A 27,615-nucleotide genomic window follows, 5' to 3' on the forward strand; every position below is an offset into this window, starting at 1 on the left:
GCGGCTGGAGAGCTCCTCTCCTAGCAACGGTCTCCTTACCCCGGCTGGAAAAACGGCCTCCGGGAGGAGAGGGCCCAGAGCAACGCAGGTCCCCGCCCACCCCGTTTTGAAGACGCCCATTGGCTAGGCTCCCGATCAATCCCGTTTCCACTGGCTCCTCCCAGTTCCTGCCCCCTCTGCAAAGCTGCAGACGTGGTCGGGATGGAAAGGAGGTGACCGAGATTGAGGTGCGATGGGGCGGGAGCGGCTTGTGTGGCTCACCTGGGTCGCTCTGTGGAGCGGGAGCTGCGCCCAGGCGAAGACGATCCGAGGGGGCTTCTCCAGCGCTGCTGCCAGGGCCCGGGCTGGTCAGGTGGTGGCGCAGTTCCAGTTCCATGGTAAGGGCCTTCTCGGGGGCTGATCCGAATGCGGGTCCGGGGTGGGGCTTCCTATCCGTGTTTACTCGGAAGTAACGCCTTTTGATTTCAGTGGGGCTTATTCCCATGCAGCTGTGCAGAGGAGGGCAGCCGTAAAGCATGCAATCCTGTGCATGCTTTCTCAGAAGTAAGACCCACTGTGTTCATTGGGTCTTGCCCCCATATAAGGGTGCATAGGATTGGCAGCTTTAGCTTCCTTCTGAGGGTCTTAAGGGGAAGGACTGAAATCTTAAGGTGAGGGGCCAGAATCGACGGATCCCGGTATTTTCTGCTTGGCTTAAGAAATATTGATATTCGTTCCACACAACATGCACATGACCATCAGGCTCCAACCCTGATTTGCCAGCTGCCATCGTCTGTTCCTCCAAGACCTGCCTTACCTCACCAACTCCTTCCTGTGATCTGCCCCCTGTCTCAGGAGACCTGGCAGTTGTACTGTAACCCAATTACACAAATCTTAACTGAAAGATTCTATTTAATCAGTTTACTCTGCATAAAGATGCTTACCAATGAAACAATAGTTCCGAAAAGGGGAAAGTGTATTATTTCCTAGTTTTTAAAGGATGCACACGTATGTCACAGCAGCCATCATCTTAGAGCTGTATTAGGTTCAAAAGATTTTTTTTTTCTTCAGTTTATAAATTTACACTTAATAGTTTGGATGTGTGGAAGATCACAGTGGCTACATTCATAACTACCAAAAGATGTAATCTTCCTGCTTTCAAAAGTAGTTGCTGCAGTTTCCCATATATCCTGCTTCAGCCATTACAGGGCTTGTGTGAACAGGCCATTCATATGAGCAGTTGGTTACAGGGAAATTGGCTGGCTACCTCATTGTTTTCTATGGGGCATTCTCAGCTGAGAAAGAGAGAAGGAATACTACTTCTTAAATTGCACCTGCCACCAATGATTTGCATAGACGTTTTTATATTAAAAATAATTTAGAGTATTTTTTAAGCTGCTTCCCAACTAATTGGGGGAAGGAGACATCTTTTTAGTTGATCATTCTGTTAGCAAGGGATGAGCAACTGGTTGTTTGCAGGCTGAATCTAGCCCCCTTTCTCTGCCCTAGGTCCTGAACCACATCTGTCAAGTCTCAAGCAGTGCCTAGTATGTAAGCCCTAGCCTGGTTGTCATAGGCAACAAGGAATTACCCACAGGCGGGTGAGTGGGCTGGCAGAGGAGGGACTGAGTGCTCTGTCCTCTGCATCCAGCATAGAAATCAAGTGAGCTGCCAAAGGAGGGAAGCCACCTCCACATCCAGCAGTGGGCTGCTGCAGGAGAGACAGAGATCTGTCCCTCCTCTGGAAGCCCCTAGTAAGGTAATACACATTTTTGCAACTGAGTAACTTTTGTGGGCTTATTTACAAGGCTGAACAAGCAGTGCCTTGTCCATGCTTCTCCCTGTGCAGTTTCACTTCTGAAGTGGTGCTCCACCCGTTTGGAACACTTCCTATGTATTTGCAAAGGGCTCAGCTGAAGGAGAGAGAAGCAGCACCTCCTTCTCTGCTTTGATTGGTCAACTTGCTGTCTGGGTCTGTTCCCTGATGGGCAAATCACTTGGCAGGGAGTAGGGAGGAGAAGCCGACTAGCTCTCAATTGCTTCTCCGAGTATTCTTCCATGAAAAATAGTTGCTGATCAGGTTTCTAGAGGCACCCATAGACCCAGGGTAAGGTGACTAGATGAGAAGGAAGACAAACCTTTACCATTACTAGTTATACAGAAGAGAGTATGTGTGCAGGTGTGGGTTTTTCCTCACCCCTCCTTGATAATCTGTAGCTGCCAAAAAAAATTCTACCTATACAGATATTAAAGTTACTGGAGCCCTTTCCCTTTTTGCTGAATTTTGTCATCATAGATGGAGGGAGCAGACAGTAGGTTTCTGTATCAGAAATTTGAGAAGGGGGAAAGAAAAATCATTTTAGCTAGTGATCCCAGGGTGTGTGTGGATGGGATTCATTTTCTCACAGTCTAGGGTTTGGCCCTCTTATTTGAGAGCCCCACCCCCCTCAAATGAGCCATGCTGCCTGGGTTCAGCCTACAGGACAAGCTGTTGCCAGACCGATGATTATGCAAATAGCGCCTGGCACATGCAGAGCTTAAATAAGCCACCCTGAGTTGTTTAGCCTACAATGATGGTCCAAACTGGGCCATTTTGTGCCAAAGGCAGAATATCCAAACAATCCCCCTCCCCCAGTGAATGTGGCACATAATCCACCAGAAAATGTTTGAATAAGCCTTGTTGAAATGAATGACAGCTGCTTAACAGTATTGCTGTAGCTTGTGCATTGTGTCGTATGGGACAGATCTCTCTCTGACCCTCCATTCCGCCATCTTTAAGGGCACCCCAAATCAGGCCCAGATTGTCTTGTGGTAAGGCCACTTTTGTTCTTTTATGTGTTTGTTTTCTGTGACACACTGAGGGTAACAAGTGTCACGAGTGGATGGCCCTGCCTTTTGGACAGCCTTCCTCCAAATGTTGTGGACTACAACTCCTGTCATCCATGACCATTTATTGTGTTGGCTGGGGCTAAGGCCGACCACCTGCTTACTTGATCCTCGCCCATCTTGGCTTATTATGAGCTGCAGGGAGAGACTTAGGGAGGGGATCAAGGCATTAGTCAATGCCTTGAGGAGGGAGTGATGCCATCAGTCCTCAAGGAAGCGGTGATAAGACCACTGTTAAAGAAGCCCTCTTTGGATCCCCAAGACTTGAACAACTTTCACCTGGTCTCGAATCTGCCGTTTGGGGGCAAAGTGATTGAGCGGGTGGTGGCTTTGCAGTTGCAGGCACACTTGGAAGAAGCCAATTATCTGGATCCATTTTAGTTGGGCTTCAGGCCTGGGTATGGGACAGAAACGGCCTTGGTCGCCTTGATGGATGATATAGGGAGAGTTCTGGATGGGGTGAATGCTCCTTCCTTGTTCTCCTTGATCTCTCAGTGGCTTTTGATACCGTCGACCACGGTATCCTCCTGGACCTCCTGGAGGGGTTGGGCATAGGGGCCACCATATTACGGTGGTTCCGTTCCTTCCTCTCTGACAGGTACCAGAAGGTAGCTCTGGGGGAGGAGACTTCAGACCCTTGGCGGCATGCCACAGGGTTCTATTTTCTTCCCGATGTTATTTAACATCTATATGAAGCCACTGGGGCTATCATCAGGAGGTTTGGGTGCAGCGTCACCAATATGCGGATGACACGCAACTCTACCTCTCATTTAAATCCTCGCCAAGGTTGGCTGTAGAAACCCTGTCCAAGTGTCTGGACTTGGTGAGTGGCTGGATGGAAAGGACTAAGCTGAAACTGAACCCCAACAAAACCAAAGTACTTTTTGTGGGAGACAAGGGGAGGTTGGGTGATGCTGACGTGCTGTTTAATGGGGTGCAGCTACCCCTGAAGGACCAGGTCTGCAGTCTGGGGGTCGTTTTAGACTCCCACCTGTCCATGGAGGCTCAGGTGTTAGCCGTGAGCTGGGCAGTGCTGTACCAACTCCATCTGATACGGCGGCTGCACCCCTATCTCCCTAACCATCTGCTCCCATCAGTAGTTCATGCCCTGGTCTCCTCTCGCCTAGACTACTGTAATGTGCTCTATGTGGGGATACCCTTGAAGATGGTTTGGAAGTTGCAGCTAGTGCAGAATGCGGCTGTCCACCTGATTAAAGGCAGCCATCGGCAAGACCACATCACTCCAGTGCTGAAGGAGTTGCACTGGCTACCAGTTGTTTTTCAGGCCCAATTCAAGGTGTTGGCATTGACCTTTAAAACTCTATATGGTTCCAGCCCAGTCTATCTTAAAAAGCACCTCCAATAACACCAGGGACTCTGCTCAATGAGATGGACCTCAGTAGGCCTTCTGTCTGCCCCGTTAGCCAGGACAGCTAGGCTGGTGAGGACTAGGGAGGGGGCCTTTTCTGTGGTGGCCCCCACTCTGTGGAATTCTCTCCCTAGTGACCTCCACCATGCCCCCTCTTTGATGAACTTCCGCCGGGCTTTAAAAACCTGGCTGTTCAGGTGGGCATTTGGGGTGGGTTAGGATTTTTTAGAGCAGTGTTTTGTTATGTTGTTTTGTTCAGTTGATTATGTAAACGTGTTATTAGTATTGTAGCCGCCTAGAGTGGCTGGGTAGCCGGCTAGATGGGTGGCTAATAAATCTAATAAATAAATAAATATCTGCAGGGCAACAAGCTGGGAGAAGCTGGACAAGATGAACTCCAGTCTTTTTCAAACCTGTGAAATGAATCTATCATCTCTTTTCCTTCTCCCACTTCCCCTGCCCCCCACCCCATCCTCAAACAGAGGTGTAAATTGTCTCTAGTTTTGAATGGCTGTCCGCAAGCACATTATGCATATATGTCAGAGGCACAAATATATTTCAACAAATCTTTGACCCTTCTCAGCATACAGGCAAATCTTTAAGAATACTCACCCCATGCAGCCCTCTCTCCCTCACATCATTATTGACATATGCCATCAAAGATTATTTCAGTGTGTATGTTGAACTTGCACAATTTTCAGAGGTTCTGCAGCTGTTAGGTGTGAAGGATAATTTCTCTAGGAAAAAATGCTATGATAAAGAACAGAACTAGAGTTGTTTTCTGAAGAGATTTACTTCTGGTGGTGTGGGTGTTTTTTTGATGAAACACATCTGGCAGTCATATCCCCGATTAAAGAATGTAAGAGAGATCCTTGATTTTAGGATCTCACCTCCAAGGGTTCCTTTAACAGCCTTCTTTAAAACAGATGTCCTAGCAGAATTGTCTCATATTTTAGAACTCTGCTGTTCCAGAGTGGTCCATGTTTCCATCTGTGAGGAGACAATCTTGAAACGGAGACCCCAATCCCTACATAAACTTAAACATGCATTTAACATAGAATTTACATTGAAAATGATAATCCGTTAAGATAAAAATATGTGGCAACCCTTTGCAAAGCATTCTCCCATTCCTGAAGATTTTGTGTATGCTTGTCAGTTGGGAAGTAATGCTGATGACTTATAAACCAATCATTAAACTAAAATATTGGTAGGACAATGAACATTTGGCAGCAGTTTGCATTAAGAGCCACTAATGCCAGCATTAAGAGCTTTCTTGGTAATATTTCTCTTTTATTTCTGTTTTGATCTGTGTAACAGAATTTGACTTCTTTTTAAATATCAAGGTGATTATGCTCTTCTGTATGTCAGAATCAACAACGTAGCAACAGCTGCCGGAAAAGAAGCCAAGCTTCACCTGTTTCAAGCTAAGGAATGGTTAAAGCTACAAGAAAGCTACCAGGAATACAGCTGTAAAGAAAAATTGGCTAAAGCTCAGCTGATACGTGAGTTTCATGGGGGGAAGGGGCTTCTAAATATATTGATCCAGCTCCTTGCTTCATTAAATCCATCAATTGATTGTATATCAATAGGTTTAGGATTTTAAAAGAAACCCTAAGAGTTAAAGTGGTTATAGATTTACTCATCCAACTAAATGCACGACAACTGCAAGTTAACTTACTAGCTATGCAAACAGTAAATATGTTTTATAGTCTCACATATTGCACTTGCTAACAACTTCATCTCTTTGTACCCACACTTGCGTTTAGTTTTTCAGCCCCAGTCTTTTTCCCCTGTTGGTTGGGAAACCAACACACACAGCAGCATGCTACAAAGAACACATAGAGACACATATGCTTGGCAGTTCATCTCACAGACACATGCACAGCAACACATGTGCAGACAGATGCAGCAGTTCTCCACACGCAGCAGTGCATCATATACAAACACACCAAGAAAACTTCCTAAAGAGTGCTTTCATGAACTTCCTAAAGAGCACAGTCCTATGGTCCCTGGGAGGGCATCTCAGGGACCATAGGATAGTGAGGATTCCCCCCACCCCCAGCCACTTGGGGGAATCGAGGTGGGGATTTCCCCCTCCCAGCTGCTGTGGAAAGCTCTATAGCACGTTGTGGAGAGAGGAAAGGGGGTGATGTACAGAAGGGAATGATCTGGATCTACAATCCTCTCAATTGCCCATCCCTGCCTCACTCTATTGCTCTCAAAATATTGAGAGCTTCAGAGTATGTAAATTACAGAATTTTTTCACTTAAAATAATAAAGGTGCAATCTTAAATACAGTTTCAGTACAATCCTAGACGTGTCTACTCAGAACTAAGCCCCACTGAATTCAACAGCGCTTACTCCCAGGTAAGTAGATATAGGATTGGAACCTTTGTCCCACATATTGGGGCTTGCTTCTGAGTAGACATGGATGGCACTGCATGTTATGTTTATTCAATTTTTCTAAAGTGATCATATTTGCTTCTCATCACCTCCGCTAAATTTTTCTCTCTTCAAATTAATTAAAAACTGAACTGCTTTCCTTGTAGTTGATTTAAAAAGCAATTCCTTTTCATCACTTAATTGTGCAATTAGCTGTTTATCTTTGAATATCTTAAGTGTTCATGTTTGAGTTGATAATTGCGCTACCATAGAAGAAGCATGTGGTGTTTAGTTTTGGGAAAAATTAGTTGTATCAAAAGGCTCCCTCAACGTCTTATTGCCCCCCACCCACCTCCCTCCCTCCCTCCTCCACCTCAGTGCAATTACAGGCTTATTGAAAATGAAGCCAGAAATTCAGGTTCTAAAGCCTAATAACACTTTTGTGGAGCACAAATGTTTGATGCACAAAAATATTGAAGATCCTCTTCCAATTATTTTCAAAGGAACGCTAATCAAGATCCTCTTTAATTCAAGGTTTCAGAAGGGTAAATTACATTTTGGAAAGGCAATATAGCATTAATATCCAGAATTAATTATGTAACCGAATCAAACAGATACTAAAAGGATTCCATTAGTATCATATGTTAACCATTATATGAGCAATTCCAGTTACAAAGCAGTGAGGTGGGATCTTCCCAAATGACTTCAAAAATTATACCACATAAACCATACTGTCCAGACTTTGCTATAGCCATGTGGAGGCTTGGCCATGCAAAGCTTCCTTATACCAACTCAGACCATTGTTCATCTAGCTCAGTGTTGTCTACTCTACACTCTCTGGTAGTGGCTTTGCAGGGTTTCAGACTGGCATCTTTACCAGCCTTACCTAGAGATGCTGGTGATTGAACTTGGGACTTTCTGAGTGCAAAGCACATGCTCCATGACTGAAATGTAGAAGTGGTTTTTGGTGGCAAAAACCCCCTGAAGTAGCATTTGAATTAGGCCATGCATTATGATCAAATTACAACCACAGTTTAGCATGTTTAAATGCCATTGACTGCAATCAGTTAGTTAAGCGTGTGCTTATCCTTGTCCCATTGAAATCAAAGGTAATTAAAACTGCTAGCCTGTATCCACTTACTTGGGAGTAAGCCCCATTGAATGCAATGGTACTTATTTCTGAGTAGACATGAATAGGATTGCACTGTAAAGGTTCTTAACTTGAGATGGATTGTGCCACATGGCTTTTAAGGGGTACCTGCACACTTAAAGACGTAACATACATGCATCATAAACACACGTTGAAAGATGTATATTTGATATGGATATATTCCAGGGAAGTAGGATCAGGCTCAGTGCCTTGTTGCATATACACATAGCAAAAAAACATTTGTGCACTCCCTAACCATTCTCAAAGCTGAAAAGTTTCTTGCTTGCTAGCATTTTTCTTTTCTGCAAAAAAAAGCTTTTTGAATTTACCAATTTTAGTCTGTTTCTTTTTGAAGTGAACATGAATGCAACAGAACAAAATTTGACGGTGTCCCAAGTTCCATATCCAGACACATGGTATGTGTTTTATGTCGACAAATTTACCTGTATGGAGAATTATGAGAACTCTGAATCCGAGGATGTTCAGTTTGAAATGATGTTACTAAACCCAGATGCAGAAGGGAATCCACTAGATCACTTTAGTGCAGGGGAATCGGGTAAGATCTTTTTCTTGACATTGCGGGGGAGAGTGTGAAGTTGCAAAAGTGACAAATCTAATGACATATAAGGAATTTCAGTTTTAGAAAGGGTTTTTTTTGAAAAGGAAAGAAATGTTTAAATTCTGTGCATTGATTTTGATATCCCATCATCTGTAGGAGGAGGGGGGAACCCGACTCGCTTTGGAAAGGTAAAAGATTCATATAATGATGACTTCAGAGTATCTGATTGCTTTAATTAACCCATATAGATCAGGGTGTTCATTTTTTCCCCTTTTTAAAATCATTGACAATTTCCTGAAATATTTGTTCCGTTTATACAACTGATTACGTTAGAGAACTAAATCTCCATTTGTATACATAGTTAACGTTATTGAGAACTGACTTGGACTTGTTTCACTTACGGTGCCTTAGACTATCTACTTACTCATTAATATTAACCAATTCAGTTTTGAAATTGGACAACTAACATCAATTGATAATATTATGGCACCCTTGTTCCATTTGCTAACACAACTTTAAGGAAAGCTGTTTTGGCTATTCTGGCTTTATTGAATTAATTACAAAAGTATAGTGTAAATGACGACTTCTGACAGTAACAAATTCCAGACAACGAAATATATATAAAAAGGAAATACCTAGATTGTGAAACACGGGAACAAAATCCTTTAATTCACCTTCATGTGACACAACATTTGCTAATGTGCATAGAACATGAACATAACTTCTTCAAAACTGAAAATCATATTCTTCATTTAAATATTGCAGCAGTGACACCTAGTGGTAAGATAGACATACCACATGTGTCAGTTGCAGGGCTTCTCACATTTTGTCATCGTAAAATCTTCATAAGTCAAGGGCTTAAGTTTACGTGAATCTTAGGCAAAAGTGCAAGCTCTTTCACACAGGTTGGAAAAGAGATATTTGTAGCATGTCCACCATAATAATTTCAACAGGCAAAAAAATGTGTCTGCCAGAAAACACACACCTAGGAACTGTTTTCAAGCACTGTGATTGCCATGAACGTGATTGCAATGAACATGCCGCAAACATCCCTTGTTTGTATCATGAGAAAAACAGGAGTAAGAGTATATGGGAAAGATCCTTACTTACTCATAAGTAAGTACCATTGTCTTCAGTGGAGTCTAGTCCCAAGTAAGGATACTCAGAATTGCAACCTACAGAAGCAGGAAAGTTTTGCCAATGAATCTTGGCTTTGATGCTCATTTACAGGGTGTGAGACATGTTGCTTATGTTCATAGATGTTACACTCTGTCTCCTTGTCCAAACATGACACATTGTGGGAGGCATCAGGAAGAATGTTGCTCTTTCTTTAGCATCAGTCTGCATCTCTTTAGGGAGGTCATCAGACTTTGAGAGCCACTGTCTGTTGAGACAGAAAAGAAAATCAAAGCTGTGTTAACAACTTTTGGAACCACTGATAAGCATTCCAAACCACTACTAATAAGCTAGGACTCACATTTATACTATTCTGCTACTTATTGTACTTGTGTGTGTTTGACATTTCAGTCAATCAGTATCCTTTCCTATTGCTCATGCAGAGGTTTTCAAAGTGTGGTCCATGGACCACTGGTGGTGCATGAGAAGGTTGAAGGACAGTAGGGAATATCTGTACTTAGCCCTGCACAATGGAGATTGAGGCCATTTGGACCAGTCATGTACCTGTGCAGGACAAGATTTTCACCATTTGCTAGGGGTTAGGCCTACTTAAAGTAAACTCATTGAAATGAATGGGACTTAAGTTAGACTAACATTGGATACAACCCAGAAGCAGGATACATGTTGGACCTGACCTGAAGCTAAAGCTGACAAACACTACATCCAACTTCAAAGGACTGTAGCCGGATAACTGGCACATCATCACATTAGAAAGACAAGAATATGGTTATTAAAATATGAGTTATGTATGTGCTTTGATTTGTAAAACAAACAAAAAAACTTGCTCTCCAGAGAGTTTCCCCTGCCACTGAGTTTGTTGTCCATTGAGCACCAAATGAAAAACTACTTAGATTTCCGTTCTGAATTTGGATTTTATCTGGACAGATTGCTGCTGTGTTTTTGTTATTAATTAGTTAAATTTATTCTTGCTTTTATTTATGTTGGAGGTCACTCTGGAAATTGTTTTATTTATTTAAATTGAAGATCAAGGTCTTAAATACTTAAATAAATGAATATGAAATGAAGTATTTCTTCTCTTCACAGGCCTACATGAGTTTTTCTTCCTGCTTGTCCTGGCATACTTTGTCGCTGCTTGCATATATGCTCAGTCATTGTGGCAAACTATTAAGAAAGGAGGACCTATGCACACAGTGTTAAAAGTGCTGTCTACTGTTTTGCTGTTGCAAGCTGCTTCTGCCTTTGCAAACTACCTGCATTTTTCCAGGTACATTTTAAATCCTGGTGAAAGAACAGCAGCCTATGCACATCTGAAGGCGCCCTGTTGAGTCACACCATTGGTCCTTGTGCTGTCTACTGTGACTGATTGTGACTCTCCCAGGTCTCAAGCAGAGGTCTTTACTAGCCCTAATATCAATTTCCTCTGATGCAAGGGACTGAACCTGAAATTTCTCTGCAAACCATGTGCATGCATGGGGGGACCATGGCCCAATCATGGTTCCAAGACACATTCACATGTTTGTATGTCTTCCACAATGCTGTGCAAAACACCACTGCAATATCAGGGTACATGTAGCAAATGCATTTGCTCTGTAAAGCATGGAGTTGCCCTATGCCACAGGCAGTTCGCCTCTGCTCACTAGTTTTTATTTGTGGTAACTGTACCGGTGAAGCTGTGCATTCCTAGCCTGTTCCCCCCGTGCTTCTTCCCAGCCAGCATGGCCATTGGCTGGGAATGATGGGAGTTGCTGTCCAACACATCTGGAGGGCACTAGGTAGGAGAAGGCTGCTTTATATGTTTACTGATATTTCCCACAGCAAACATGCAGCAAATACATTTGCCTTATAAAAGATATACCATCCCAAACAGATGCTCATCCAGCGTCCTTCATAATAAAGGTTGTTGTTGTTCAGTCGTTCAGTCGTGTCCGACTCTTCATGACCCCATGGACCATAGCATGCCAGGCCTTCCTGTCCTCCGCTCTCTCCCAGAGTGTGCTCAAGTTCATATTCATTGCATCGGTGATGCTATCTAGCCATCTCATCCTCTGTCGTCCCCTTCTCTTTTTGCCTTCAGTCTTTCCCAGCATCAGGGTCTTTTCCAGAGAGTTTTCTCTTCGCATTAGGTGGCCAAAATATTTGAGCTTCAGCTTCAGTATCTGTCCTTCCAATGAGCACTCAGGGTTGATTTCCTTTAGGATTGACTGATTTGACCTCCTTGCAGTCCAGGGGACTCGTAAGAGTCTTCTCCAGCACCACAGTTCGAAAGCATCAATTCTTCGGCGCTCAGCCTTCCTTATAGTCCAGCTCTCACAGCCATACATTACTACTGGGAAAACCATAGCTTTGATTAGACGGACCTTTGTCAGCAAGGTGATGTCTCTGCTTCTTACTATGCTGTCTAGTAGGTTTGCCATAGCTTTCCTCCCAGGGAGCAAGCATCTTTTAATTTCATGGCTACAGTCACTGTCTGCGGTGATCTTGGAGCCCAAGAAAATAAAATCTGTCACTGCTTCTATTTCTTCCCCTTCTATATGCCAGGAAGTGATGGGGCCAGATGCCATGATCTTAGTTTTTTTAATGTGGAGTTTCAAACCAGCTTTTGCACTCTCCTCTTTCACCCTCAACAAGAGGCTCTTGAGATCCTCTTCACTTTCTGCCATTAGGGTGGTATCGTCTGCATATCGGAGGTTGTTGATTATTCTCCCGGCAATCTTAATTCCGACCTCTGATTCATCCAACCCAGCGTTTCTCATGATGTACTCTGCATATAAGTTAAATAAGCAGGGTGACAATATGCAGCCTTGTCGTACTCCTTTCCCAATTTTGAACCACTCGGTTGTTCCATGTCTGGTTCTTACTGTTGCTTCTTGACCCTTGTACAGGTTTCTCAGGAGACAGATAAGGTGATCTGGTACTCCCATCTCTTTAAGAATTTGCCACAGTTTGTTGTGATCCACACAATCAAAGGCTTTAGCGTAGTCAATGAAGCAGAAATAGACGTTTTTCTGGAATTCTCTTGCTTTCTCCATGATCCAGCGAACGTTGGCGATTTGATCTCTAGTTCCTCTGCCTCTTCGAAACCCAGCTTGTACTTCCGGTAGTTCTCGGTTCGCATACTGCTGAAGCCTAGCTTGTAGGATTTTGAGCATCACCTTGCTGGCATGTGAAATGGGCACAATTGTGCGGTAGTTTGAACACGCTTTGGCGTTGCCCTTCTTTGGAATTGGAATGTAAACTGACCTTTTCCAGTCTTGTGGCCACTGTTGAGTGTTCCAGATTTGTTGGCATATTGAATGCAGCACTTTAACAGCATCATCTTTTAGGATTTTAAATAGCTCAGCTGGAAGACTGTCACCTCCGCTAGCTTTGTTGTTACTAATGCTTCCTAAGGCCCACTTGACTTCACTCTCGAGGATGTCCGGCTCAAGTTCAGTGACCGCACTATCATGGCTATCAGGCGCATTAAGATCTTTCCTGTATAGTTCGTCTGTGTATTCTTTCCACCTCTTCTTAATCTCATCTGCTTCTGTTAGGTCCCTGCCTTCTTTGTCCTTTATCATGCCTGTCTTTGCACAAAATGTCCCCTTGATATCTCCAATTTTCTTGAAGAGATCTCTAGCCTTTCCCATTCTGTTGTTTTCCACGATTTCTTTGCATTGTTCATTTAAGAAGGCCTTCTTGTCTCTCCTTGCTATTCTCTGGAACTCTGCATTCTGTTGCATATATCTTCCCCTTTCTCCCTTGCTTTTCACTTCCCTTCTTTCCTCAGCTACTTGTAAAGCCTCATCAGACAGCCACTTGGCTTTCTTGCATTTCTTTTTCTTTGGGATGGATTGAGTTGCTGCCTCCTGAACAGTGTTACGGACCTCCGTCCATAGTTCCTCAGGCACTCTGTCTATCAGGTCTAATCCCTGAAATCTATTCCTCACCTCCACTGTATATTCATAAGGGATATGATTTTGGTCAAACCTGAATGGTTTAGTGGTTTTCCCTACGTTCTTCAATTTAAGCTGAAATTTTGCAAGAAGCAGCTCATGATCTGAGCCACAGTCAGCTCCAGGTCTTGTTTTTACTGACTGTATAGAGCTTCTCCATTTTTGGCTGCAAAGGACATAATCAATCTGATTTCGATATTGACCATCTGGTGATGTCCATGTGTAGAGTCGTCTCTTGTGCTGTTGGAAAAGAGTGTTTGCTATGATCAGCGTGTTCTCTTGGCAAAACTCTATTAGCTTTTGTCCTGCTTCATTTTGTACACCAAGGCCATGCCTGCCTGTTATCCCGGTGATTTCTTGACTTCCTACTTTAGCATTCCAATCCCCTATGATGAAGAGGACATCTTTTTTTGGTGTTAGTTCTAGAAGGTGTTGTAGGTCTTCACAGAACCGATCAACCTCAGCTTCTTCGGCATCAGTGGTTGGGGCATAGACTTGAATTACTGTGATGTTGAATGGTTTGCCTTGGATTCGTACTGAGATCATTCTATCGTTTTTAAGATTGTACCCCAGTACTGCTTTTCCCACCCTTTTGTTGACTGTGAGTGCTACTCCATTTCTTCTAAGGGATTCTTGCCCACAGTAGTAGATATGATGGTCACCTGAATTAAATTCACCCATGCTTGTCCATTTTAGTTCGCTGATTCCCAAGATGTCGATGTTCAGTCTTGCCATCTCATGTTTGACCACCTCCAGCTTACCTTGATTCATTGATCTGACATTCCAGGTTCCTAAACAATATTGTTCTTTACAGCATCGGATTTTCTTAGGTGGGATATAACAGTTTAACAGAACAGGTCGCATTGTTTTATAGTAGGAAATACCATTCAATGCTGAGAATAGTCATTCAAAGGAACAAGTTGCCCACTTTTATTTCCTACTATAAAAATTGTTATCCCACTTTAATCTTATTTTCTTGTAGCTAAACGTTCCCACCAGCTTCTCTCCAAATAAATTTTCTTAATCCTTTGTAATTTTTGTTGGTTTCCTCCAGATTTTCTACACTTTGTTTGTATTTCTTAACTGAAGCTTAACCATTCTTGAATAGAATGGTACCGTTACCTCCCTTGTTGTTTTCTGTTATTATTTTTTCCTTATTTATGTAAAAAAAGAGATGACTTCAAACAGAAAAGATTGTTAGAAAGTATATTCCAAATCTCTTTTTAAAAATCTTAATATTTTCTTTTCTTTTTTCATACATCCCTTCTCCCAACCAATGCAAACTTAAACTAAACAATTTAATAGTTCATCTTCTAATCTTAAGACTAGGAAGGATGGGAGACAACTTGGGAAAAGGGGAGAGAGGAGGAAACTGAATATGGAATCCCCTCAGTGGCATTTGCTTGTTTTACAACAGCTCCTGTTAAGTTTGTGCTCCACTATGAACACTGTTTTGCAAACTCTGCTTTCTAAAAAGTTAAAATTCTGCTCCAAGGAAGTTCAGTTTTTGTACAATAGCAGAATTCTGCATTCTCTATAGATAACATAAGCAAATACAGGGAGATTTGCCTATGGCAGTATTCAATACTGTCACAGTGCTAGTGTTAACGATGTTGTGCCACCATATATTAATGCTAGCACAATGTCATTAGTGCTTGCTAGACAAAGGGAAAACATGGTGACGTTGTCACTTTTCTCCTTTGGCTAGCAAGCACTAATGACATTGCACTAGCATTGGTTTGCGCTAGCGCTTCGACAGCACTGGATATTGCCCAATGTTGCCTTTATGATTAGTGGGGGGCGGGGGCGGGATCGGCTCCAGCTTGTTTTGGTATGATTTATTTCTTAATGATCTTACAGATTTTTTTTTTTTATATCCAGAAATAGTGTTGGTTGTAATTATATTGTGTGAAGTGTTCAGATTCTACATGATGGACATTCTTTTTAATGACAGTTTAAACTATGTGCTAAATTCATCAGGGCTTCTTGTTAATTTTTTATTAGTTACTCTAAAAATGGAGTAGGAGCACCTTTTATGGGAAGCCTTGCAGAGTGTAAGTACATTACTTACTTTAAACTGATAATAAATATAGATGTTGGCTTAGAGAAGTACATTATCTGATTGTTAGTATGTTTTGTATAGCATGAAAGGTGATTTTTTTAAATTATTGAATACAATATTTTATTTTTTTAATTGGTTTAATTATTGAATGCAATATTCAAGTCACACTCTGAACCCTTTCCTAGGATGGAGCTGCCTTGCTGGCTGTGGCTAACATAACTCCACCAGCACCTTTATTTTTTTTTAAAAATCATATTCAAAATGACACTAACGGTGCGATCCTATGCTTGTCTATTCAGAAGTAGGTACTGTTGAGTTCAGTGGGACTTCTGGATAAGCAGGTATAAAATTGCAGCCTAAATAACAAACAACAATACATTAAAACACGTCACTTTAAAAAATTCATCTTCCCTATAGGGCAGAGGTGGGCAAACCTTGGGATTCTTCCCACAGCACATTGTTATGCTATCGTATCTGTTGCCACAGGATGTGGTGGTGGCCACCAACTTGGATGGCTTTAAAGAGAGGATTAGACAGATTCATGGAGGAGAAGGCTATCAGCTACTAATCATGATGGCTATATATAATACCTTCAGTAGCCGGGGGAGTATGCTTCTGTATGCCAGTTGCTGGGAACATGAGCAGAAGGGTGTTGTTGCGCTCATGTCCTGCTGCGGATTTCCCATGGGCATCTGGTTGGCTGCTGTGCAAACGGAAGGCTGCAATAGGTAGACCTTTAATCTGATTCCAGCATGGCTTTTCTTACAAAAGATCTATTTTGTTTTTAACTAGAATCTCAAGATCCACCAAACAGAGTCGGGTGCAAAATGGTGGCCCAGGCACAGCTTCTGTATATTTAGAATTAAGGATCATGGGGCTTCCAAGCACATGCTTAGTCAAAGATTGTAAAATCCGTTCCATCTGCATTTTGTGGATTGTCAGGCGCCTTTTGTTCCATCATCCACTCATTGGTGGAACTGGATTTTGTTCTATTTCCTGAATTTGCATTCGTGTGCACTTGTGCAAATGTGCACTTACAAAAATGCGCAACCCCCCATGCACATTTTCACAGAATACATGGAACTCAAGAAAAGCAGTCCACTGTGGAATCTGTGAGTCAAATTCATAGAAATTCAAACTCATTTGATTCTGTTACAGATTTCTCCGACATCCCTAATGAGAACTGATCTCACAGTCCTTTAGCAACCTAATTTAGAAAGAAAGAAACTTTTTTGTTGCTTTGGTTAAACCACTGGAAGTAAGAAACAGTTGCTGATGTATTGCAAATCTACCAGTAATCCTGATCTATCTTTTGCCCATGGCAGACAACTTCTTATGCAAATATTCACGCAAGGAACTGGCACAGGTTAGACCCCATCCTGTGATCTCTTGCTGTTCAGTGCCTCACTTCCACTTTCATCCCCAGAAACACTTATTTTTAACAAAAGAGGTATGAACTTTCCCCAGTTGTTTTGGACATATGTTCATTTAGATGCATACATTCCTTTGCTGTATTTCTTTTAGCAGAAGGTTAACTTGGAAACTTTGCAATTCCATTCCAAGATTTTCCACCATGACTCCACCCCTGATGTGCGTTTATTTCAACTTTATTTATTTGTACTTTACCCCCAATAAACTGCATGAAATCTCTTAGAGATTGTATGGGTACCATTGTTGAAATTCTGTGCTATTTTAGAATAAAAATGTTGGGCACTCTTGTATTTCCAAGAGAAAGCTATAGTGGCGAGTGGAATAGCCAGAGACAACATTGTCTTAGCAAGTACTCTTGTGGTGAAACTGCTATTTAATCACAACAAGTTCGTTCCCCATGAACACAGTTTGTGGAGAAAAATGAAATCTAATGAAAGGTTGAACTTAACTAAAGATGTACAGAGACCATTAAATGTTATTTTGTTAAATTTAACAGCTGGAGACTTCCTTTCTGAGCAATAACTAAACTTTGGCTGGGTTACTTCTAACTGTAGGTGTCTCTTAATCCCTTCATGATTTGATTACAGGCTGTATGTCACTGGCATATCATTGTACTTTGGCCTGCACTTCTGTATTTATAAACGTGTACAGATACTTTTTTGTATTCATATTTCATTTGCTGCAATTTGCAATTAATTATGCTTATTTAAATATACTTGACATTTTCTATATTAAAAATAAAACTTCATTGTGCGTTGTTATAGAAGATAGCCTAATTCTTTTTTTTAAAAAATGCTTTATGGACATAAATAAACACCCAACTGAATTATAGTGGAAACTGTTGTTATTCATTGAATCTGCATGTCAAGAGCTTTCCAATGAAGTATGTTTCATGAGAATCGGTCAACGGGTAGGCCGCCAAAAAAGGAGGACCAACTGACTCCCGACTTTGAATTATATATATAAGATAACGTATGGCACAGATGCTGGTCAGGATGCACCCTAAGTGTTCAGTTAGCTTCCTGTTTACCTTAGCTAGATCCTCCAGGTTGTTATATTGAAGGATTTACAACAGTCCTTCAATACATCCTTCAGTACAATACATGACTTCACTTACATTGACTTTGTACAGTTAAAGCCCTACACAAGGTCATTTTATATAGCAGTTATTCTTAATGCCATAATTAATATGACTTCATTATGTTAACATTCTTGTCCTTCTCCTCAGTGTGTGACATAATCTCCCAGATACAAATGCTGTACCTACTGCTGAGTTTGTGTATGGGATGGACGATAGGCAGAATGAAGAAATCTCAGAGCAAACCTCTCCAGTGGGATTCTACTCCAACGTCCACTGCTATTGCTATAATTGTTGTTGTGACACAGGTCTGTTCTTGCATTGCATGCTCTGTGTACTACAGAAGTGCATACTGGGTAATTAAGAAATGTTCATAATCAAATAATGTCCATGATGATCTTACCTGACGAGAAGAGCCATCCTATCCTGATGCTCCCTTGAGAATATTCTCAAAACTATGCAAGCTGAAAGATGGAAGTTTCTACAGTTGATGGTATGCTATAGATGATTGAAGAAACCTTCAGAAGACCTATTTCAGGCTGACTGAGGAATTAGTGTAATATCTACCTCCCGAAAAAATTCTAATCCTGAATACCCTGCTGTACATTTTCCAAATCCTTCCTGATGGCTAGGGTTTTTCACAGTTAGTAATCCATCAGTGAGATTCTCCCCTTTCGCTTATACTTGTACAGTGTAGTGGCTAAAAGTGTGAAATGGGAAGTCCCTGGTTCAAATCTCCCCTTAGCCATGACTTCTCTTTGTTGCCTTTTTTCTGTGGTAACAACGTGGGTCCATCAGATTTGTGTGTTACACAGAAGCAAAGCTATTTGAAAAAGTTCCACCTGGGCATTACTTTCTTCCTAAATGTGTTGCTTTTTCTTTTGCAGAGTATTTTACTAATTTGGGAACAGTTTGAAGATACTAATCACCACAGCTACCACTCACACCAAAGCTTAGCAGGTGGACTTCTCATTGGCTTGAGAATTTGCCTCGCTTTGTCGCTAGGTTGTGGACTTTACCAGATCATCCGAATTGAGAGAAGTACACTGAAAAGAGAATTCTATATCACCTTCACAAAGGTATGTTCATTACATGGAAACCTGATATATTTTCTTGGATATATTCTTCTAGAATCCTCCTGAATGAGCAATAACTAGTTTGGAGGAAAATGTGAGTTTAACAGTGCAATTCTAAGGGATGTTTACTCAGAAGTAAGTTACATTAAGTTCAGTGGGGCTTTTGTTGTTGTTCAGTCATTAAGTCGTGTCCGACTCTTCGTGACCCCATGGACCATAGCACGCCAGGCCTTCCTGTCCTCCGCTCTTTCCCGGAGCGTGCTCAAATTCATATTCATTGCATCGGTGATGCTATCTAGCCATCTCATCCTCTGCCGTCCCCTTCTCCTTTTGCCTTCAATCTTTCCCAGCATCTGGGTCTTTTCCAGGGAGTTTTCTCTTCGCATTAGGTGGCCAAAATATTTGAGCTTCAGTATCTGTCCTTCCAATGAGCACTCAGGGTTGATTTCCTTTAGGATCGACTGATTTGATCTCCTTGCAGTCCAGGGGACTTGTAAGAGTCTTCTCCAGCACCACAGTTTGAAAGCATCAATTTTTCGGCGCTCAACCTTCCTTATAGTCCAGCTCTCACAGCCATACGTTGCTACTGGGAAAACCATAGCTTTGATTATACGAACCTTTGTCGGCAAGGTGATGTCTCTGCTTCTTACTATGCTGTCTAGGTTTGCCATAGCTTTCCTCCCAAGGAGCAAGCGTCTTTTAATTTCATGGCTACAGTCACCGTCTGCGGTGATCTTGGAGCCCAAGAAAATAAAATCTGTCACTGATTCCATTTCTTCCCCTTCTATATGCCAGGAAGTGATGGGGCCAGATCCCATGATCTTTGTTTTTTTAATGTGGAGTTTCAAACCAGTTTTTGCACTCTCCACTTTCACCCTCAACAAGAGGCTCTTTAGATCCTCTTCGCTTTCTGCCATTAGGGTGGTATCGTCTGCGTATATCTTAATTAATATCCCGGCAATCTTAATTCCGACCTGTGATTCATCCAACCCGGCATTCCTGCATATAAATTAAATAAGCAGGGCGACAATATACAGCCTTGTCGTACTTCTTTCCCAATTTTGAACCAATCGGTTGTTCCATGTCCGGTTCTTACTGTTGCTTCTTGACCCTCGTACAGGATTCTCAGGAGACAGGTAAGGTGGTCTGGTACTCCCATCTCTTTCAGAATTTGCCACAGTTTGTTGTGATCCACACAATCAAAGGCTTTAGCGTAGTCAATGAAGCAAAAATAGACGTTTTTCTGGAATTCTCTTGCTTTCTCCATGATCCAGCGAATGTTGGCGATTTGATCCCTAGTTCCTCTGCCTCTTCGAAACCTAGCTTGTACTTCTGGTAGTTCTTGGTTCACATACTGCTGAAGCCTAGCTTGTAGGATTTTGAGCATAACCTTGCTGGCATGTGAAATGAGCGCAAGGGTATAATCCTATGCACACCTATGTGGGAGTAAACTCCATTGAATACAGTGAGAATTACTTCTGAGTAAGCAAGCCTAAGATTGCTGTATAAAGGGTTAATTAAAAATGTGTGGTGTTTTGCATTGAGGCCCTCATGAATTCTTATTGTAGAATTTCCTGACATTTCCTACATTTCCTGATGTAGAAAAGCAGTTGGACAGTTACAGAACATTGAATTTTGACATGTGAAATAAAAATAGAAATATGTAAATAAAGTCTCACTAATGGTCGGATTAACCTTTGGTGCTGACTGGTGGGAATAGCTAATGGCCAATGTATGTGTGTTTTTTCTTTCAGGGCTGTATACTTTGGTTTTTGTGTCATCCATGTCTTGTATCCGTATCTCTAATGTTTCGAGATTACCAGCAAGAGAAAGTAGGTATATGCAACATAATAAAGGTGCTTTTCAGAACTGAGTATCAATTATAGAAGGATTTCTACGCATGTACAGTATTGTTTTGTTTCTTTATTTAAAGCATTTTTACATACACCCTTCAGCCAAAAAAAGGCACTCAGATTGGCTTACAAAATCAGTAATAAGACACTCCTGGTCCTCGAGCTTACAGTCTAAAAGTTAATTTATCTAATGTTCATTTCTTAATATCCTTTAAAATGTTTGTGCAGCCATCTCTCACTCATGATGTGGGGAAATTAGGTGGTTAAAGCACAGCATTTCTGTGTAATTTGCAGTTGTAGAAGGAAAGTTGCTAAGGTAAAAGCAAAAAAATAATAATACAAATCTATTAGGCTAATTCTTTTAAAATCTTCATAAATGGCAAGGTGGAGCAAGGAAGCTGCACCTATAACTAGGTTATTTGGATACCAAGACTCTCTCAAAATTTCACTTTGTAACTAATGGAAAACACAGATTTCTGGGACTTCCATGCTTATCAACCTGGGAGATAGCATGAGGAGCCTGCCGCATTCAGCTAAAGTCCACTATCATGCTGAGGTGAGGGATTGCATTCTGTCTGGTGAGTGCACTCTCTGCATCTAGGAGTTATGATTGCTAGATGGGATGCTCCGAAAACCCAAGAAAACTATTCACATGATTATGCTTTCCATGGCATCTAGAGAAAGCTTGCATATAGCTTCTGTAGGCTGTGTGGGTTCCATGACATCCTCTGCACATTCCTGTCCCACCTGGAAGAGAGTAGGTGGGGCAGGGGCACTGGTGCTGCTATCCATGTGCCTTTAGGAAGTGGTGACCAACAGTGCATGCTCCCTTATACCTGGCCTTTTCCTCAGAAAAGGCTTGGTGAAAAGCACCATTCCCAAAGCCAACGCAGTATATGAATTAACAACAGGAGGAGGCTATTCAGATCTGCAGTTTGCAGGAATCGCGCTAGGACTGTGGGCGTGTAGCTTTCTATATCCATCGTGTGTGTGTGTGTGTGTGTGTGTGTGTGTGTGACTAAAAGGCTGGGTGAAGAGGAGTGTTGGACACCATTTCCAAAAAGCACTAGGAGCTCCAACCACCCAGCAGGCACAGAGATAAGCCTCTGCCATCCTCCTCCAATTCATAGCTGGCAAAGGCTTGTTTCCACACCGGTTGGGAGGTTGGCGCTCCAGCCTTGTGATGCATATCACAAGTGGACACAGCATATGCCAAAATAAATCTGTTAGTCTTTTAAGGTACCACAAAACTCTTCATTGTTGTTGTTTTGCTGCAACAAATGAACATGGCTATCCCTCTGGGAGTTACAATTGCAGAAGTGATGCACCCTAGTAGAGATAAAAGCATAGTGCTAATGGTCTCTAGAATGGTGGTGACCAAAGCAAGATTGGGAAATCCAACTTTCAAAAGAAAATTCTGAAGCGATTTGGCTGGATCCAGACTAAGTTAGTCCTACTTTAGTCCCGTTGAAATCAGTGGGACTCTTATGGATCTGAGAAGCAGGATGACTTTTCCTACTGGCAGATCCTCCTTCTTTTCAAGGGTTTCCCCCCCAAAATAATTTCTGATAGGTTGTCATCAGTCAGAATGAGCCTCCTGATATACCCTAGTCTGCCCAGCTGGAGAGTTCTAAACCCTTCTGCTAAGGGCCCCTCCCTTCAGCTCAACTTTAGGAAAATATAAAAGGATGACGCTTTGCCCAAAGCCCAGAAACACAAAATGTAACAAAAACCTTGTGAAAAACCTACAAACACAAGCAGAACAGTTGAGGAAGGTTTATACATGAGAATTTCCTTTTTAAAACACAGCCAAATGTCCACATATAAAACAGGAAGTGATGTGGGGTGGGGGGAATAAAAAGGGGGCAAAAAAACAAGGGAAGGCAACAATCAGACAGAGAATTTCAAATAAAATTAATAACATTCAGTCTAACTTGGCTAGTTACATGTTACCTACTTTAGTAGTGTCTTCTGTTTCAGAACATGTGCAGAATTCATTGCAGAGAGGGTGGTCTGAGAGAGAACATCTTGACCTGCAATTAGATATTAGGAAGAGGAGTTAGCAAATTCTCACCGTTAATGAGAATCAAGTTCAGTAAAAGCTGGCCTCTCAGTGGAGAGTGGCTGTGTTTCGTCCAATAGTGCAATACTCTCGATTTTTTATGTCAGTCATCTAGCCAGAAAATCAGAACATTACTTACTGGCTGGACCCATCTTCATAATAATCCTACACTTGAATAAAAGAGCTAACCAGTTCTAACTGGACAAACAGTTGTGTGGAAGAGCTTACGTTTGGGATGTGTATTCCAGAACAAAAAGCGAGATCTAGCTTATTCAGGTGTCCTGGCATGGTGCCAATTTGCCAGATGCTCTAGGGGGCACTGTTGAGCTACATCAGAAGTACGGGTTTGTTACAGGGATAATTAACTAAACCATGACTTAGTCGGGATCTAGTTCATTGTGTCTTTTCTGTGGGGGCACTGTGTGTTAAAGATATCTTTTAAACTACATAGAGCACTGAAGAGGTGTGTTAAGAGATCTTGTAATCCATGGCGAACTTCTAAACTTTCATTCCTGACTATGACCAGTAAATGCTTCATGTAATGTACAGTAAAATGTTGTTATTTCTATAAAGCACCTTTTTTTCTCTTTCCATTTCCTCATTTGTGTCTTTTAGATTATTACCATAGGTGTCATCCTCTGCCAGTTGTTCTCCATGGTCCTTCTGTATCGACTCTTTGTTTCCCACAGTCTTTATTGGGAAGTGTCCTCCTTCTCCTCGGTAACATTGCCACTAACTGTAGCATCTGGGCATAAAAGTCGGCATCATTTTTGAGATGTGCTTGGGAGATTCACTGATAAAGGTGCAATAATAAAGACTTGGAAACTGTGCAGCTGTTTTCAGCAGTAAATCTACCAAGAGATTTTCCTGAAAGAGCTAAATAATTAAAATGCAACATTTCACTGTCACTGGATCACAACAAGTATAGAAATGAGGTGAATTTGATCAGAAATAGTGACAAGCAAATATGATGATTTTACTATTTTGGACAAAAACAAAGCAAACTCTTATCCATGGTACTTTCACTCCAAAATCGCCTCATTTGATATTAGAGTGAGATCCAAATTTCAGTGGGTAGTATCCAACAGGGGCAATGTGTGTGCAGCCAGCCCTGCTAGCCCATTTCCCCATGTGGCCGCGATATAGCACTTCACAGGGCAAGCCCTGACATATGTGACAAAGCTGGTTTCTGAAAGGAGCAGGTTGCATCGCTTCCAGAAACCTGTTCTTGTGCTCATCGGGGCTTCCACCCATGGCTATGTCATGGCCATGCACAGATCTAGGCCAGCGGGGCTAGGCGCATGCACACTGCCCCTACTGGATTCTACCCAATAACTAGAAGCTTAAACATTGTATTGAACAGTTTTGCAGTTAAAATAATGGTTTAAAATTGCTTTGAAACAATATGTTTGTGCAGAAGTTAAAAGGACTTGAAAATTGTAATAGGTCCAGGAAACCAGTGTAAAATGTTTACAGTGAACTGTGGTTCTCATTTATTTGTTGTTGTTTTTAAATAAAAAAGCACTTTCTTGCCTTGAGGTTTGGATGGAGTTGAAATTTTAGCTTGATCACCAGTTGCTTTTTATGTTCTACATTTGTGATAAATGTTAGAAGAGCATAACGGTATTGAACTAACTACAGAGATTAAAACAATATCCAAAACACAGCAACATTAAAGTTATAAAAACCTCCGGTTTGGGTCTCCTTAACTAAGGGGGTAAAATGGAATGTGTGATGCAGTACTAGAATTTTAATCCTGATATAATTCATTACTCTTACATTGAGGATTCAATCATAATTAAGCCATATTCACAGATTACATTAACAGAAGCATTTCAAATAAATGTTAGTTTTAGTCATCAACTACCCATGAATTCCATCCCAAGGATACTTAATCAGGATTAAATTTTCTCTGAATAATTGAAAAACAAAATACTCACTGGATTTGTTATAATCCATGTTGGCATTGGGTACTAAGTAGTTGCCATCTCCCATTGTAGTAGAACCATGCTTTTAAGTGATGTCTACCATTCAGGCTGCCATTGTAAATAATATACTTTTATTGAAGTGCCTATTTATTGCTCAGGATTGAAATCACATAGAGGAAAAAAAATGTATATATATAAACATTCCTGCTAAGTAACTGGCTTTTATTTATTTCAGTGCTTTTGCATACTTTAAAAATTATACTTGTACCTGGTGCCTTAGAGGAAATGTGAAGCTGGTTTTAGTTTTAAAATATACTTCAGTTTGTTCACGTTTGCCCTCAGTTACAGACCCGATATTGTGCTTATGCTGTGTTTGTACCATCATCAGAAGCAGGCATGAAAGCTGATTGATTCATGCTTATTTGCTCTTCCTGCTTACTCCAAGGCAGTAGTCACTCACACTGTGTTGATCCAATTGCCAGAAGAAAGGAGGAGAGGGGGGGTATACAAAACCGAATGCTACTGAGTTATCCCACCTTCCCATTTCTCCTCCTCCCCACTTTCACACCAGGACAAGCATCAGTGGGAAAACAGCTACTGTAGACTTATCCTCAAAGAATTTGCTCTAGAAAAAAAAAATTGCCAAGGGAGCCTGAGGCTTCAGTCCTGAAACTACAAGCTTGAACATAATTTTGGGAATGCAGCTTTGAAAATCACAGGCAATCTAGTCTTCAGAGCACTGTTCCAGTACAAGCCCTGCTAAAGCGAATACGTCTTCCAGTGATGGAGTGTTTGCAAATTGGTCCCGAGTCCCCTGGACTGCAAGGAGGTCAAATCAGTCAATCCTAAAGGAAATCAACCCTGAGTGCTCATTGGAAGGACAGATACTGAAGCTGAAGCTCAAATATTTTGGCCACCTAAAGCGAAGAGAAAACTCCCTGGAAAAGACCCTGATGCTGGGAAAGATTGAAGGCAAAAGAGAAGGGGACGCCAGAGGATGAGATGGCTAGATAGCATCTCCGATGCAATGAATATGAACTTGAGCACACTCTGGGAGAGAGCAGAGGACAGGAGGGCCTGGCGTGCTATGGTCCATGGGGTCACGAAGAGTCGGACATGACTTAACTGATCAACAAATTTCATTTCAATTTATAGGTACTACAGATACTTGCCTCTGACTAAGGCAAATGGTAATATGACAAAGTTGTTCATTAAATAAGCTCACTGGTTACTCTTTGTAACTCAGGACAAGAAGAGCAGGTTGAGGCTGGAAAGACTGACATAATTTCATGCCATCAGCAGATTGACCGCAAAATTAATTTTTGCATTTCTCCGTTAACAACATCAAAGTGTTGGTTAATGTTGTGTTTATCTCTGTGTTCATTCAGAAGAGAAAAGGTGTTCTTTGGCTCAAACTTTTAATAATACAGGAGACATAAATCTAGATTTCCCTCATGCAAAACACTTGCATACGAACTTTGTACCAAGAGTCAGGAACTGTGCCACTTGTGATAAAAATTGTGTTTATTCAGAGAAGTTACCCAAAACTGACACAGTTCTTACGTGACCTGTGTAGTGTGGTTTCTGCTTTCATGTTGTTGAATTCCACACTGCATCAGTAACTTATAAAGGTGTGCTCATGAGAAATGGGCAGATAACAGTTACTTCCCACATGAGCACTATACCTCCCTAGTGGCCTGTGGTGCTACCATGGGAAGTAAACTGTTATCTGTCTCTCTTGTGTGGCCTTTTCAAATGTTACCAGTGGCAGGTTGAGACCTTACTATTCAAATGCAGCAACCATGTTCCACAGGTATATCTGTTCTTAATGTTTAACTGATATCATTTTATATGGGTTATACTCCAAGTTGTTAATAGAATAAAATCCACTCCTTTATGGCGTGGTCCTGAGTTGCTGCAGTGAGACAAGTCTAATAAGAGTTAGCATGGAGGTCCTGTTCTAGTGCCAGCAAATAGCCTGGTGTAGGGACCTAGCCCTTGGGCATGGGAACATAGAAAGTACTTTAAACAAATCAGACGATGACCCAGTTCACACATAATGGGGACAAATCGATTTGCCCACGATTTGCCATGGCGTGTGCTGGGCACATGCTGCTGTCTGTTTAAATATGCAGCTTCCAATCGGCCCAATCAGAAGTTGCTCCGTGACATCTGAACCCAGACACTAGGGGTTACTCGTGGGTTAAACAACCCAACGTTAAACTTACAATTAGGCTTCTGGGTTCATTGTCTCCTTCCCTCTCTATGTGGGCAGGCAGCCCTGCCCTTCTTGGTCGGGGAGAAGAGAGGGATTATGGGAGAGGAATAAAACCCTAAATGTTCTATAGAGGGAGCATGTCCATCTGAGAGGGGTTTTGCTTGAGTCACCCAACTGCTAATTAAGGTGATCTCATTAACCAGTCATTAATTCTAGTTGTTTGCTTCAGCTGCCTACTTTAGCTAGCTACCTAGTCCAGTTTTACTCTGCAAGAGTTTGCTTCTTGGTAGTATGATCCTTAAAAGGCCAAGTTCTAAGGCCTTTCACACATTGATTCAATAGTGAACACCATCCACTGTAAGAGTCTTACAGTAGCAGTACAAAAGCGCAACCTGAAGAACCTAGCACCATCGTTCTGCATGAGTTTTCTCCTCTGCAGCCCAGTTGTGCTGGGAAATAGGCACATGTAGACCTGTTCACTTTGACAAGAATCCTTTGGGTGTTTGTGGA

The 27,615-nt window shown here is 41.7% G+C and overlaps 1 protein-coding gene across 2 annotated transcripts; it reads left to right on the forward strand.

Moving 5' to 3' along the window:
• The first annotated feature begins 186 nt into the window (after window positions 1–186).
• Window positions 187–26,126, forward strand: GPR180 (G protein-coupled receptor 180). 2 transcript variants are annotated; one of them, XM_084844741.1, is made up of 9 exons: window positions 187–377; window positions 5,578–5,736; window positions 8,122–8,322; window positions 10,546–10,726; window positions 15,402–15,451; window positions 18,119–18,276; window positions 18,856–19,047; window positions 20,799–20,876; window positions 23,575–26,126. In XM_084844741.1, exons 1-9 carry the CDS (start codon window positions 233–235, stop codon window positions 23,731–23,733), a joined length of 1,323 nt encoding a protein of 440 aa, XP_084700867.1. In that variant the 5' UTR covers window positions 187–232; the 3' UTR covers window positions 23,734–26,126. The 2 variants fall into 2 exon arrangements, with proteins under 2 accessions (XP_084700867.1, XP_084700869.1); XM_084844743.1 differs by lacking the exons at window positions 10,546–10,726; window positions 15,402–15,451 and having other exon boundaries at window positions 23,575–26,042.
• The last annotated feature ends 1,489 nt before the right edge of the window (window positions 26,127–27,615 follow it).

This window comes from Heloderma suspectum, chromosome 3, assembly GCF_057233095.1.
Source record: "Heloderma suspectum isolate Gila_16-S chromosome 3, 16-S_ref, whole genome shotgun sequence".
In the NCBI taxonomy this organism is placed as follows: domain Eukaryota; kingdom Metazoa; phylum Chordata; class Lepidosauria; order Squamata; family Helodermatidae; genus Heloderma; species Heloderma suspectum.

Excerpts from the sequence above, each read along its gene's own strand:
- GPR180 (XM_084844741.1), top strand. The coding sequence starts at position 233 with ATGGGGCGGGAGCGGCTTGTGTGGCTCACCTGGGTCGCTCTGTGGAGC. Across the intron at positions 8,323-10,545 it reads CTTTAGTGCAGGGGAATCGG|GCCTACATGAGTTTTTCTTC; the intron begins GTAAGATCTTTT and ends TTCTCTTCACAG. Across the intron at positions 10,727-15,401 it reads AACTACCTGCATTTTTCCAG|TTACTCTAAAAATGGAGTAG; the intron begins GTACATTTTAAA and ends ATTTTTTATTAG.